Source organism: Cinclus cinclus, chromosome 9 (assembly GCF_963662255.1).
Source record: "Cinclus cinclus chromosome 9, bCinCin1.1, whole genome shotgun sequence".
NCBI classification, from domain to species: domain Eukaryota; kingdom Metazoa; phylum Chordata; class Aves; order Passeriformes; family Cinclidae; genus Cinclus; species Cinclus cinclus.
In genome coordinates this window covers 25,202,228-25,216,700 of record NC_085054.1, presented here as the reverse complement: position 1 = coordinate 25,216,700, position 14,473 = coordinate 25,202,228, and the positions used below count along the sequence as shown (strand labels likewise).

The 14,473-nt window shown below is 40.9% G+C and overlaps 1 protein-coding gene across 1 annotated transcript in view; it reads right to left on the bottom strand.

Moving 5' to 3' along the window:
* The window catches only part of KYNU (kynureninase), a 58,282-nt gene extending 48,199 nt beyond the window's left edge, over nucleotides 1–10,083 (bottom strand). Inside the window, exons 1-2 of the mRNA XM_062498263.1 lie at nucleotides 10,075–10,083; nucleotides 4,722–4,911 (exon numbers count right to left, since the gene is read on the bottom strand). Coding sequence (XP_062354247.1) covers nucleotides 4,722–4,890 — 169 coding nt within the window. The 5' untranslated portion in view covers nucleotides 4,891–4,911; nucleotides 10,075–10,083. The remainder of the gene's footprint in view (nucleotides 1–4,721; nucleotides 4,912–10,074) is intronic.
* Between the last annotated feature and the right edge of the window lie 4,390 nt (nucleotides 10,084–14,473).

The window sequence follows — 14,473 nt, the reverse complement described above, 5'->3', positions numbered from 1 at the left end:
TAGAAAAATGTAATTGTTGAGAAGAATATTTTAAGGCAGTCTCAAAAGTTCTTGTCTTGTCAGCAAATACTGTGGGCTGCACTTCATGTCATTGTCTGAGGAGGAGGAGGAAATCTATGTTGACAAATCCTTTCAATGATTAGGAGAAAAGCAAGGCAGTAGAAATTTATAAATAATAGCTCTAGAGAGGTACTGAACAATCTAATTACCCTGTGTCATCATCTATCAATCCAAACACAGCCTTCTTCTGTTATTTCTCATGTTAGAGATTCTTGGAGGGACAAGTGATGGTGACCTTCTAGAAGTGGTAATTTGCATTTGTCTCTACCTATACTTACAGTACCCCTAAAAGCTAATATCACAGACAATTTTGGTGAACATAATTGCTATCCCTCTGAATAAAGATCAAATGAATGAGCATGTTACGATACGTGCTAAAAATGAACCATAAGATTGCAATTCAGTCTGTGAAAATTTTGTAAGGCCTGTAGAAAAACAGCCTGGAAAAGGTTTCTTACTACCTTTTACACTAAGAGTTAGCAATTTCACTGAACATCCCCAGAAACACATTTTTCAGGAATATAGACAACTTGGGTAATTTCTTAATTAAAGTTTTAGAGGCTTTTAAAAAGCATGTCAGAGAGCAATCTCAGCCTAATCTGTTCTGCAGATACTATGTCTGTTTTTCATCTCCTTTGTAATATGAATGAAAACAGAGAGGCATAAATATCATCCATGCCCCCAGATTAATTCTATTAACAGTTCTTTTCCTACCAAGAAACACAATAACACTGTCCCACTGGATTAGAGAGAAGAATCCTTGCTCAAGAATTTGGAGCTCGATCTCACTAATACTCACCAAGCAGTAAAATAGGTGAGGGATTATAAACAAGGCAGCTTTTCTTGCACCACAGTCCTTTCTAAATAAAAACACCTCTTGCTCACTGTTGGAGAGGTAAGGCATTGCCTTTTTGATAAAGTGCATTTTAGCACATTTATACCTGTTCCTTTGGATATTCTTTTCTTGATGTGTTATCAATTCTAAATCTGGATGAACTTTTTTCCCTTTGACAAAAATCTCTACATTTCCCTCTCTCTGACATCACAAAAAGACTCATTTTGGACCATTGCTGCTTGTTTTTTTTCACCATCTTTGTAATTGCTCCTGATCAGCACCTCCTCGTGCTCCAACAACTCCACATTTACTGTGGTATTCTTAATACATTTTTTCCCCTAAGCCGAGCACTTGTCTTTCCCAAAATTACATTTATTTCTCATTGTATTGGCCCTTTCTATTTCTGGAGGAGCTGTAGTTGATTTGAAATACATATTGAAATATTCTAACAGGAAATAAACACAACTGAGGAAATAAAGGCAAAGAAAAAAAAAAGAAATAATTATTGAAATGTGCTCTTAGAGAAGCCTGGATCAAAAAATACATTTACATTAAGATTAATTAATTATAACATATATTCACACACCTACTCAGATTCCTGCAAACTGGTCAAATCTAATCATGTACATTATTTTGCATACTAATTATACCCATTCATCTACATTAAAGATGCACTTTCATACCTTTAAAACCTAAAAGGAAAAGCAAGCTTATTGTCAGAAATATTCTGTCTTCAAACAAAAAGGAAAAATGCAATGGGTTTATTAACCACAAAGGAAGGACAAAATCTGCTTATACTAATCTGAGCTCTGTCTTTAGATGAAGGATAAAACACCTGTCTGCACCCCCTCGCCTTCCCTCCAAAAAAGCAAGATTTTTTGATTAACCACTACATTTAACCATTTTTTTCTGGGAAATACAGCTCAGTGCTTTCACTCCGGGGCATCTTTTTATTCCCAAGAAACCCAAATGACACCCAACTCCTCGACGAGGTGACAGAGCACAAGCCACAGCCCTGCTCGGATGTGATTTGGTGCCCAGCTGCAATCCAGGCATTCCTGCCTCCTCCCTGCAGTGCACGAAGAGAGAGTTAAAGAGACTTTGTTGTCAGCTCTGAGAGCAATGGGATCCAAACATTTCCCTAAATCTTCTGCTGTCATCGTTTCCTCATTTGCTCACCTGAGCCTCGTCCCTCATGCTTGCACATAAAACCTCAGAGATTTGCAGGGAGTTAGGCTGTTACTGGTTTCCTCTTGACTGATACGGCAAACAAACAGCCCTGGCAGTTTATAACTTGATAACTAAATTAAACTATTATAATGACTTCCTAAATATTTTCCTGTACGTCATCTTACTGTTGTCTCCTATGGATGTTCTCATCTGCTTCTTATAAGGTTTCATTTTAAAGCCTCATTGTAATGTTTTATGTAAATATATAAAGAATATTTGATGGCTAATCTCTGTAATGACATTTATCTTCAGGAATATGCTATCTGGCATCCGCTCCTGGGTGAAGATAAATGTCATGGCAGATCTGTCTCTATGGTATAGTCACACAATGTAAATATATATATGTATTTACACCCCTGCTGTTCTTCAGCAGGGAAGCTGTTCCTGATGACAGCTGAAGCACAGAAAAGGACAGGGAAAAAAAAGGGGAGGGAAAAACCCCTCAATTTAGGAACACCAGAATGATGGGTGCTTTTCAACTCGTAATACCTTGTACATTGTTTATCTTCACTAAAACATATATATCCACAGTCTCAAGACTAAATATTATTGTAACCACAGGGGGCAAATCCCACATCAGCAATCTTTGGGTATAAATATTGTGGTAATAATAATAATAAATAATAATAATAATAATAATAATAATAATAAAAGGATGTTGGAAGGGAAGAAACCTAAACTGTCACATGGGTATGAAAACCTCTACCTACTTCTCAGAAGAGTCTTTAATCTGAAGCTGCTACAACACCACACTGAAAAGTGACCTTTGATATCCTGGAGAGATATTTGACATTCTTCAGTCAAAGGTCCAGCTACTCCTGCTTGGGCTGCATTCCAGCAGCACCCCTGCCATGGGAGCTGTGTTCCAGCACCTTTCCAGCTCTAGTGGCACATCTTGCAGCACCATGGTGGCAGCTAAACGACCTTTGAGTATAGAATATCCAAATATCCAAACAAACAGAGGAGGTTTAGGAAACTCTCTTAAGCAACCAGGGTTAAAAAAAAAAAAATGGGGAAAAAATATACAGAGGCATGGAAGAAGCACATAGTTTAAATATTTACAAAGTGTCCAGTTGTGTCCATTCCTGCTCTGAGCAATAAAAGCAGCACAACTCAAAGATTTAAATGTGCAGAAAGATAAGCCAATACCACCAGAACATAGAGAACTAAGATTTATCATTCTGTGTCCCAAGGGCAGGAGCAGACTGCATTCCCAACACTCATCACTGCTCAGCAGGCAGTTGCTGAAGACAGATAGTTTCAAAAGATGTCCAGGAATTCAGACTCTTGACACCACTTTCTATCACAGTCCCTTACTGGACACACTTTGGTGAATGCACCTGTAATTTCTCATTTACCATCAGTACTGCTCCTTTCAGAAAAAGAAAATCTGCAGAAAATTCTGCCTGCATTTATAGGAAAACAAAACAAAACAAAAAACAAACAAAACAAAAAATAATTGTAAGGAAAAATAATATTTTTTCCTTTCATTTTCAATAGGTACATTTTGCCAAGGCAAGAAAAGAGGATAGTGACTATGCCTGTATGAAATAATAATTTCTTCAGTGTCCAGCTTGCAGTGACCAGGGCCTGCAGAGCCAGCACAGCTTTTGCTCTCCACATGATTGAGATGAAAATAAACCCAGGCAGGACTTGGGAAGCAGGAGGAGAAGCCAAGACCTTGCTGCCTCCATAGGTGGCTGCTCCCACCAGGTTTCCCTGCATGAATTTGGCTATACATTATGCTTATTGCAGGTACCAAAAAAAAGTTGGAGCTGGGTTTTAGTTTTGGTGGCCTGGGAGTGCTAACCTGAAGCAAATGCTTTCCTCTACGCCTGCCACCCCCTTTCCACCCCTCCTGCCCCTACACCAAGACCTCCCCATGTCCAGACATGCTACAGGCTCCTCAAAACAACTTGTGGAACAGGAAAGAAGAAGAAAAATGTCCAGAATAATTTTACATAGCTTCACTGATGTCATGTACTATCTATTTTTAGGCAATTCATGAGGAAAGTGCAAAATGTCTTCAAATAAAAGGCTTCATTATGAATTGTTTGCTCAGATGAAGTATTTGTTCTGAGGTACAGTCTTCCATTTGGCCTCAGTGAGAAAACAGCTCCACCACCAGCAATAAGATATAAATGTTGACATAATATATATACTGCCTCTTTCATTAACTAAAATAATTGTAACCAGACAGATAATGCCAAACTGAATCACACCAAGGAAACAACTGCTCCGAACTACCCAAGTCACGCTGCTGTTTCGAGCCATTAGACAAAAAGCTCCTGCCTATAATTTTCAATCAGACACTACATTGTTCAAAGCTGCTGACTGACAGCATAAGCACCACATAAGTACTGTATCCTCACACTTGATTCAGGATGGCAATGAGAACATAGAGCTTTTGGTGCTAGAATAAGCTGATGGATCGATTTAGCAACAGCAGGGACATTCTGTGCTCAGATATGACTACAATTGCTCAATTATCTCATAAGTGACGATGATTTCCAAAGACTTGTGATAAACACATGCAGAAGATGTGAAGCCCAGCCCTTTCCCCCTCCCTCTCCCTCACAGCAATTATAACTCTCACTTGGAGGCAGATCCTTGACTTTGGGGATACAGAAACATTCCCGAAGATGCTTTAACTCATCCTTTTCATCTAAGTGGAAAGCAAGTTTTTTGTCTGTGGGACTGCATCCGAGCTGTGAGGCAGTTTGTTCCAAAATGCTTGCTGGGAGCACAGGAGAAGATGGATCCATTTTTAGGTCGTTCAATTTCACCTGAAAGTCAAAAATGTTCAGAATTAGCTTCTGCAGTTTGCATAGCCACGAGTAGCTGATAAGCAGCCACTAAAACTGCATCATTGAAGACCCAAACGTACTCGATTTAAAGCTTTTGAAAAAATGAAGTGTCTGGATAGAATGGTAAACCTGATCAAATATTTCCAAGGCAACATATTGCTATAACCCCCAAAGGCTTTTTTCTTTCCCTTCTATAGCTACAAAGCTCTTTCTTTTTTAAACTTTATCAGCCTCTTCTAAGTTCTCCCACCAGACTGACAGCGCTCCAAATGCTGGAGTGTCACTCTCAGTCTGGAGACATCAAAGTCAGAGGCAGTATTATTGTTTCTGCAGTCTGAGCTCCTAAGAATAGCAGGTGCACAGATACACTGAAGTTGTTTCCAGGCTGTGCAATGTTCAACCCCTTTCAGCATTTTTTGCCTCAAAAATTGGAGGGGTGTTTGTGTTCAGCCGTGCTCTTGTGCAAGGACAGAGCACGCAGGATGCAGGTGTCAGGCAAACAGAACTTTCAAGATCAGGGCCTTGAATTAATATTTCCTTTCAGCTACAGCAGCTGTCCAGCAAATGCTGGCTTAGATCTGTTTCTCCTGGGAAACAAGAGAAGCCCAAGTGAAATCAGAAATATGACAGACCATGAATTCTAAGAGAACGCCCAAAACTAACTGCAAAATTTACAAGATCATTGATCTTGATATGAAAACAGTCCTGTAACTGTAATGCTCAGAGACACCACTGTTCCAGACACCACTTGTGCACTTGGCTTTACAATTGGCAGAAAAGGTTTGCAGCACGTACTCTGCACTTTAAGGCAAGGCTTCCCCTCTGTGTTTTGTGGCAGCAGGCAGCCTAGAGGCTCAGTGAGGTGCTTGGTGGCTGCCCCAGTTTAGGGAAATGTGCAGTTACACCACACAATGTTCTCCTTTTTAACATCCCCAAGAGTCTTGGTGCAAAGGAACACTCAAGGGGATAGGCTGAAATAGATTAGCACATAACAAGGAACACAGAGCCACTAGAGAATATGGCTTTTTCACTCTGTTCCAGGGGAAGAAATAACCACCTCTTTAAGCACATATCTCTTCCATAAGCTCTCATTTTTTAAAGCCAAAATATCCTACATACAGCTATCAGAAACAAGCTGTGGATAGAACAACAGATGACTGTCGAGAAGAGCTTTGTCAACACATATGGGAAGGACAACGGTTGCTATTTAAATATAAACCCCCAAACAGCACAGCCTCCTTAGTGCCAATTAACCCAAACCTGTTTATACTCTGGCCAAATGGCCAGCGTGATGCTACTTACCTGCTTTAATCTGCTATCATTTGTTTTATGATGAGAACATAATCTTTTTCCCCTCCAGACCTGATACCTTACACAGTAAAAATTTTTCCCCTCCTCTCAGCAGGCAGAGTTAAAAGAAAAAAAAAAAAAAAGCAGAGTTCTTTAAAACAACAGTTTTTATTTAGCTAATATTCATCCTCTCCTGGGAGTTATTGGAGACATCCTATTTTGTGCTGCCTTCACACAGGTCGTTCACACCTCCTTATTGTTGCCAAATTAATCATTCCCTTCACCCTAATCATCTTTTAGGTGGTTAAAAGGAAAGTAAAATGGCAAAAATGTTTGGGGCAAAAAAAAAAAAAAAAAAAAGTCAGCATATTGGCTTTCAGTGTGCTTTTCAAGGTTTCTAGGAAGCACAGAGCTACACTCAGACTGCGAACTGGGTTGATGCTTAAGTGGCCAAACAGACTGGGGTCAACATTCCCCAAGTCCCAAAGAGCTGCCACCCCACTGCAAGCCCTGAAGAAAGTGTGACCAGGCTCCCCGTGCCCCAGGCTCCCTGCTCCTCAGCTCCTCCACAGCTGAGCAGCAGATCCAAGGCCTCTGTTCCCTACTGGGATGTCAGTCACAGGTGTGCTCTTCTGCAGGTCAGAAAAGCATCAGCCTTCTGCACCAGATTTGGCAGACACCAGGGTGGATGGCTTAGGGGGTCTTTATTTCCTCCAGATGTTGTGAGCCAACAAGAAAAGCAATTTATGGTCACAGACACCATGGCCATCACTAATACAGTTACCTCATTACAATCTGCACATAATGTAACTTAAATTTCACTTCTCCAAAACAGAATTAACCAGTAAATGAGTGCTTATTTCCAAGCAATATGTGGATTGGCACTTGGAAATCAGAACTAGGTTTTGTTTCCAAAGCTTGCTCCTTTGATTTACAACCCCAGCATGGGCATCCTGATCCCATTATCGAAGCATGTCCAGCATATACATAATAAAGATAGAGCCCTCTAGTTCTAATAATGAGTACTTAATCCAAATTATGTAAAAAAATTCCTTAGTTGAGGGGTTGAAAACCAGGTCTCCCTGGAATTTTTTTTTTTTTTTTTCACTCCCTGTTGATAGATATAGCTCCTGGAGGTAAGGAGCCTTTTCAGCTCTCTGAACAGATGAAACTTGAGTTAAGAATATCTGTTCATTGATGCTCACCCCCCATGGTCCCTAGGAGGGGGACCATGGAGCTTTAGTACTGCCATCACCTTTGTCCTCTTCTGAAAATAACCTAAGGGGGGTTTGGGAGCCTCCAGCATAAATCCCCTGGGACCACTGAGGTAATTGCCCTGAAATCTGTGATCAGGAGGTGGATGATAAGGGTGTTTGAAGGACTATTTGGTATTATAACCACATTCTTCTCATCCAGCCTGTGGATTCCCTGCTGTATACCATATGAACACAGCAGTTTCCTATTATTATCTCACCAGTCACCATTTTTTTTAGCATGGACACCCAGTTATTACAGTGGATTAATGGCCACCATATCCCAGGTCATCCACTGACCCACCTGGCAAGCACAGATGGGTTTTGTTTCCATTTGAGGCCTCACTGGAGTCAATATGTGTCTCTATTACACACAGCAATTCCTGGATCAGCCTTTTGCTTCCCTACCATTTCTGCACCTGATCAATGACTTACATTTATTGTAATTCTTATTGATATTAGATTTTGACAGCAAATATAATATTAAATACAAAAATCTAGAAGTTAAAAAAGATTAAGTGCTCAGGGATATCTTGTTTAATGGAAACATTATGAAATAAGATAAAACTACTAAAGTAAAATCAATCAAAATCCTTTTGGGGAATGAAATGCCAGAGATCCAATTCTGAGACCAGCAAAAGAAAGTACTTTTGTCCTTTGAGTGGGAGCTAGGTTTCATAGAGAGGAATCCCAGAATTGCTTGGGGTTGGTTTTCCCCACCCCTCTTAACTCTGACTTGCATTATTGATTTTTTGTTTTGTTTTGTTGTTGTTTTGTTTGTTTTTTTTTTTCTGAATAGAGTCCTGTGCAATTATTTTACAATAATTAATGAGTCATTTGTTGTTTCCTACATGTAGAGCAAATACATTTGTGTAAGAACAATGCAATTTACCTCCTTGTAACTGAAAACAATATTCAGTACCTTCTTCAAACTAAAAGTCAGACCCATCAGTGGAAAATGCATTTCCCACTTTGATAAACATAGCTCTATGCCAGGTATTTTGTTTTTTAATACGGCTTAGAGAAAAAAATGAATATTTTAAGAGAAATAATTTGTCTCCACCACCTACTCTTAAAAAAAAAAAAAAAAAAAGGCATTCAAGTGTTTCCCTAAAATCCCAGATTGGTTTGGGTTGGAAGGGATTTTAAAGACCACTTTGTTCCAATCCCTGCCATGGGTAGGGACACCTTCCACTAGACCAGGTTTTCTTCTTTCTTTTCTTGAAACTTTATTACAGTTTTTTACTTTACAGATGACATGAAGTCAGTATATTTTTTTTACTTTTTTCTTCTTTCTTTTCTCTCTTGCTCTTCCACAGGACTTGCTTGTACTGCAATATGATTCAATACAAAAACTCAACTCTGACTGAAGGCAACCTTTCACATTCAAAGAGACCACATGCAACTTAAATTAAGAAAAACAGTATTTTTTCCATAATTTATCATTCCCTATCAAACAGTGGCCTCTACTACTTATTTCCTGTTTTAAAGCTATGAAGGACAACGGATGAGAATTAGTCAGGCACAAGTGATGCAAATGTCTGTGGTTATTTTAGTTTTGTCCTTTATGCATAATTTAATGACTAAATAATAATAATAAAAAAGTGAATATTAGCAAGGCATCTTATCAAACCTCCTCAGGAAGGTCCATTAGGCTTAATTATAGGAATGATAATTTGTCCTGTTTTAGATCAGCATACATCTTTATGGATCTCCCCTCTGTCTTGATGTCTTTGTTAAAAAAAAAAAAAAAAAAAAAATCCCTTAACCCTCCCCTTAAACCTTTTCTTTAAATATTCCAAGATGTTACTCACAGTCTTCCTACCCAGCACAGTGCAGACAGGCACACAATCAATCCCTATTTAGGTTGTATGGGTATCCTCGGAGGGGGGGAAAGGGTTTGTCATGGAAATCGCCTGTCCTGCACTTTCTGCCCTCCAATAGCTGCTCTCCAGGTTGCTAAACACAGCGCAGCCCACAGACCTTTGATATGTGGAGGCTGGTGTCCAAATGCACCCTTTGGGGAGGAAAACTGGGGGTGTGCATATCTGTGGGTGGGAAAGTTTGCAGCACAGGTCCGGGCTGTCAAAATACACCCACTGAAAGCACCAATAGCACCTTAATTGAGATTGGTTTAGAAAACAAATGAAAGAGGAACTCCAGAACTGCGCAGCCTGTAAGGGCTGATTCTCTTCCCATCTTTACACCAAAGAAATTGCTTTGCTTGAATATGATTTTGCAGAAGGAAGTTTCTAAACCAGCACAGCCCAAAGCAGCATGCAGCCTAGATTACTTCAGGTTAAATACACTTCAGTGAATTTGTTTAAATTACGGAACTGAAGAGAAAGAAAAATCTAAATATTCATAACATCCCCAACAACAGACACGCAGCAGCAACCACCACTGTATAATTAAATAAGTTATACAGCACAGTGTCACAGCTGCAGCAAGGGAATTTGACAGAGAGGAATTATAATAAACTCAGTTACTTAGAGTAATTTAGGCACTTATTGACCTTCATGTCAAGAAGCACTATGGTACTAAAAGTAATTTTACATAGAAAACTCATCTTTTCTCCTCTACAGTGAAACCACGTTACCCTGTGGTTGGCAGCCGCTCCTGGGAGGGGGTGGTGAAACTCCTGAGCAAATACTCCTTGTTGCATGGAGAAGCAGCCACAGTCACATGCCTGGCTCCCCAGACTCTGACCCCACCAGCCACACAATCCCCAAGTTAACCAAAAACCAGGTGTACGTATAACTGTTTCTCCTATTATTATCTTTTCCTTTGTCACCATGGTTAAATTTAAAGCTCTGATCAAATTATGAAGGCACCACTCTTCCATATGGGCATGAGAAAGTAAACACAGTTATAATGAAAGTGGTTTTAGACCAAACTCTTTCACTTTCATGCAGGAGACAAATCGATTGCAGAGCAGCAAGAATCCAGTAGTGCTTGCAACCACATGGCAGAGGGAGTGGTGGGAATCTACCCAGAATGCAGATTTGCCAGGGTGGAAAACAGAAGAAGGACTGATATCTCTCTTTGCTCTCTGTAAACATTTATCTCAAACCAACCACGTGTCTGCTCAGTCCCCTCCATTCAAGCTTTAGTGACACCCATTCCTACACACAGTTCGAACACAGGAATGTGGGACAAGAAAAAATGTTTCCAGCCTCTGTGAAGCTTCAGAGGAGGGTTAAAAACAACAAAATAAAACAAAACAAAACAAAAAAAAATCCACAAAAATATGTAACGGAACAGTGAGGAAAGATATAGGGGCAGAAGGGTCAGAGTTGTGGACTAAAAATGTAATTCAGAGATACATCTCCATCCTGGAGTTCTGTGTGCCCAGATCCCTGCAGTAATGCTTGTTTATTATCTGGATTTCCATTTTCAGTAAGCACCAATAGATGTGACACTCTTGAACTGTAACATTTCATCTTCTTTGCTAGAAAAAAGCCCAACAAAACAACCACACAGAGTACTTAATATTGACCCAAAACAGAGCTGACCTCTATCCATCAGTTCCTGCAGTATCATTGCCCTCTTCTGCACTGTCAAATGACTTTTTCTGAGGCTTCCCACTAACTCAGCTTGTTTACTCCACCAGCAAGACAACAGTGCAGGTAATCAAGAAACTTCATCCTACCAGGAATCTGGTCTGAGAAAGAAGCAGCAGACTGGGGCTACTAAAGCAGAAGGGACCCAAAGTCAAACTCAGCCCAAAGGGGTATTTATTTCTTGTTTGGTTGGCCATTTAGGTCAAGCCAAGCTGAAATACACTGCAACTTTTCAATTTGCCTTTGGAAATAAAACTACACAAATAGTGCAGTGAAAATTTTCCCACTGCATTTCCTTTTGAATGAGCATCGTGCATTTTAACCTTGGTTTTCTATGGTCACAGGAAAGCAGCTGTGCTGGCAAAGGCCATATGTTTGCAGACTTTTATCAGAATTGGAATATTGACCCCTTCTTCCCAGCTATTCAACTCTTCTGCTGGAATTAAAGGAGAGCAGAGACAAAATCCCTTGCCCCTAAATTCAAGGCTGAAACATCAGCAAACATGAAGCCTGCATACGATTTTTTTTTTTTTTTTCAGCTGCAGAACAAGTAAAATGGTCTGGGTGGGGTTTTTTTTGTTTGTTTGTTTTTTCTTTGTTGCTGTGAAGCAGCCAGGGGATAGGAGGAGGAGAAGGAGCTGCTGTAAGTTGCAGCAAAACCAATGTGCAAGGGAGTGAGGCCATAGGAGATGGACAAAGTCTCAGCAGCACAGGTCTGTGTGGCAGGGAGCAGGCAGAGAATGCAATGAGGGCAGCTCAGCCCTCACCCTCTCAAAGGAGCTGTTAGGAGCAAGATGGGAAGGCAGGGACATCTGACAGTTTAGAGAATGAAAAAGAAGAATAAAAGGAGCTCTGTGTGTCTGTAACTAAGGGCTGTACGGGAGAGAAGGATTGAGGGGTCGGCAGGAAAACACCTTTCCCACACCAACAGCTTCCTTGCCTTGTACCCACATGGAGCCACCCACTGCCAGCCACATCCTCAGGTGTGCTGATGCTGCTTCATCTCAGCCTCCCACCCAATTATTTGCTGTGGCATCTGCCATCCATAGCTGCCCCTCCCTGACTGAGCAGAGAGCACTCAAGCCCCAGCCACGGGAGCCTTGTCCCTTGACTGGAAGGAACTGTGCGAGCTTTTCTACAGGAGTGCCAGGAAAAGTGGTAACAAATTAATTTGACAAAGCATATGCCTTCTTCTGAAGGCCTGTGACAACAACAAATAACCAAGGGCACCCTAAAGCAAACTCAGCCCATGCCAGATGGGATGCCAGGACACTGGGTCCAGCAGGTCATGAAGGCTTGCCTTGGCACCGCTAGCCCTGAGCCTTCTTGCTGTCAAGAGGGTAAAATAATCCAGCAAACAAAGGATTCTCTTTTACAGGAAATAGGATGGTCTTACCCACAGTGAGACAGCCTGGAAGACCCTCAGGCAGGAAAACTCTGTTGGTTTTGTGGAAAGGAGCAGCAAAGCAGTAATCTGTCCAAGCAGCACACACTGCACCTGCAGCACAGAGCTGTGCTCAGCCACAGATGCTTAGAAAAACCAGGATTGTCTGTATTTACAAGGCAAGCCCCACAGCTATTTTTTAAAGCATGCCATCTGCACCTTGTGATGGCAGGATGCATTTCACCTAAGGCTTCACAGCAATCGTTCAGTAAACAACAGCATAAAACCTTTGGTCTCCTCCCTGCTGAGCTTGCTATAACAACTTCCTTATCACTTTTGTTTTCGCTCCACTCCATCAACACCCCTGCTCTGCCCGAAAGCTGCTCTGTTACCTCAGGTCACATCACCTGTGTGATGAGGATGACCTACACCTGCCCTCACTTCACTGGTTCTCCTCCCTCCCTCTCAGACCACAGCCAGCTGATCTTTTATTTGGAAGTTATTTGAAGGGAACATGTATATTTGGCCTTTTTGCAGGAGTGGATTGCTCTGGCTGTCTGATTTTAACTTTTGGTATTCTGATTAAGAGTGAAAAACCCTTAGTCCATTAAACTTTACTTTATAGACACTTAACTCTCTATAATGATGATTCAGTGTTTATTTTTTTATTTATTTATGAAGCAGTCATTAGTAGTTCCTGCTAAATAATTAATTGTCCTTTGAGTAGCCAAAATGAGCTCCTGAAACCTTCCTCCTTGTCTGAATGGATTTTCCCTATTTTCTTTTCTGTCATACTGTTAGGCACATCTTATCTAAATAGATATGGGTTTTTCCTGTTATGTGACCTGCTCCAAATACTGTTTTTCTTCAGGCTCCGTATCAGTAATCATTTTCATTTCTTTCTGAGTCATTAAACATAATACTTGTCCTTTAAAATCTATTCCCAAAGTAGTGCCTCTATGAAATAACAGGAAAAAAGCCACGGGAATAAGAAATTATTTACTTTTCTGCAGTAACATTTAAGGAGAACTATTGCATTGCTGTACTTATTACTGATAATAATAATACCCAGAGAGGGACAATAAGGGAATGAGAGTCAAGTGATTTCCACGTAAAGGGAACAAGACCAGTAACTCCCCATGGCTCTGGTAACTCCATGGTAGCTGCAACAGCAGGAGAACACATTTTGAATAGATGAAATTTCCTTGTGTCTCTACAAGTCAGCTGCTACCAATAAAAAATGACTGTACCTCCGGTGCCCTCACCTGCATTTCCAGGCTGGATGCACACACGCTTTTTTTTTTTCCTTTTTTTTTTTTTATTTTGGTCAAAAAAAAGCCCCTTGTTACAAGGAGTGGATTATCACTGTTGTTGATCTGAATATTTTTCAAAGAAGAGGAAATTTCCCCCACCTCTGGTCAAATATGGGGTCTCAATGTTTGCTCCGGACAAGGACAAGCAAGGACATTTTGAGTGGTTTTTACCAAAGGCAGGGACAGGAGGGGGGACATGCCTGTCCCTTCCTAAGGGAGCAGCAGTGTGATGGCCAGGGGAGCATTTGAGATACTGAAAGAAAAATGGGGAATGTGGAACTCCCGTTTTCTCACGGCAGCTGCCTGCTATGTGTATAAAATCTTAGCGATCAAACTGAGCACCTTGGGGATGGATTTCCAGCAAACCTCCTAACTGCTCTTTCTGAAAGGTGCTTTCAAAGGTGTTTCTGTATAAGATGTAGCCTCTTTCTACGAAGGCACGGTTTCCTCATCCCCCAGGGGACCAGCTGTGTGTCCAGATCTTAGAGAACAACACAACCACCAACTTCTCTATCTGCTTGTGGCACATTTCCTGCCTGTGGTCACAGAGCTTCTGAGAAAGGGGAAATCAGACACCAGCCACAGCCAGATGCAACGGGATAACACCACCACCTCTCACTGAGAGGCTGACAACACCAGAACTTTCCTTTTGTCCTAAATGTTTGTGTAGCACATCTTTTATGATGCTCTTCACACCACTGCAGGCTGACAAATAGCTGAGGACATGAACTGAGCTGA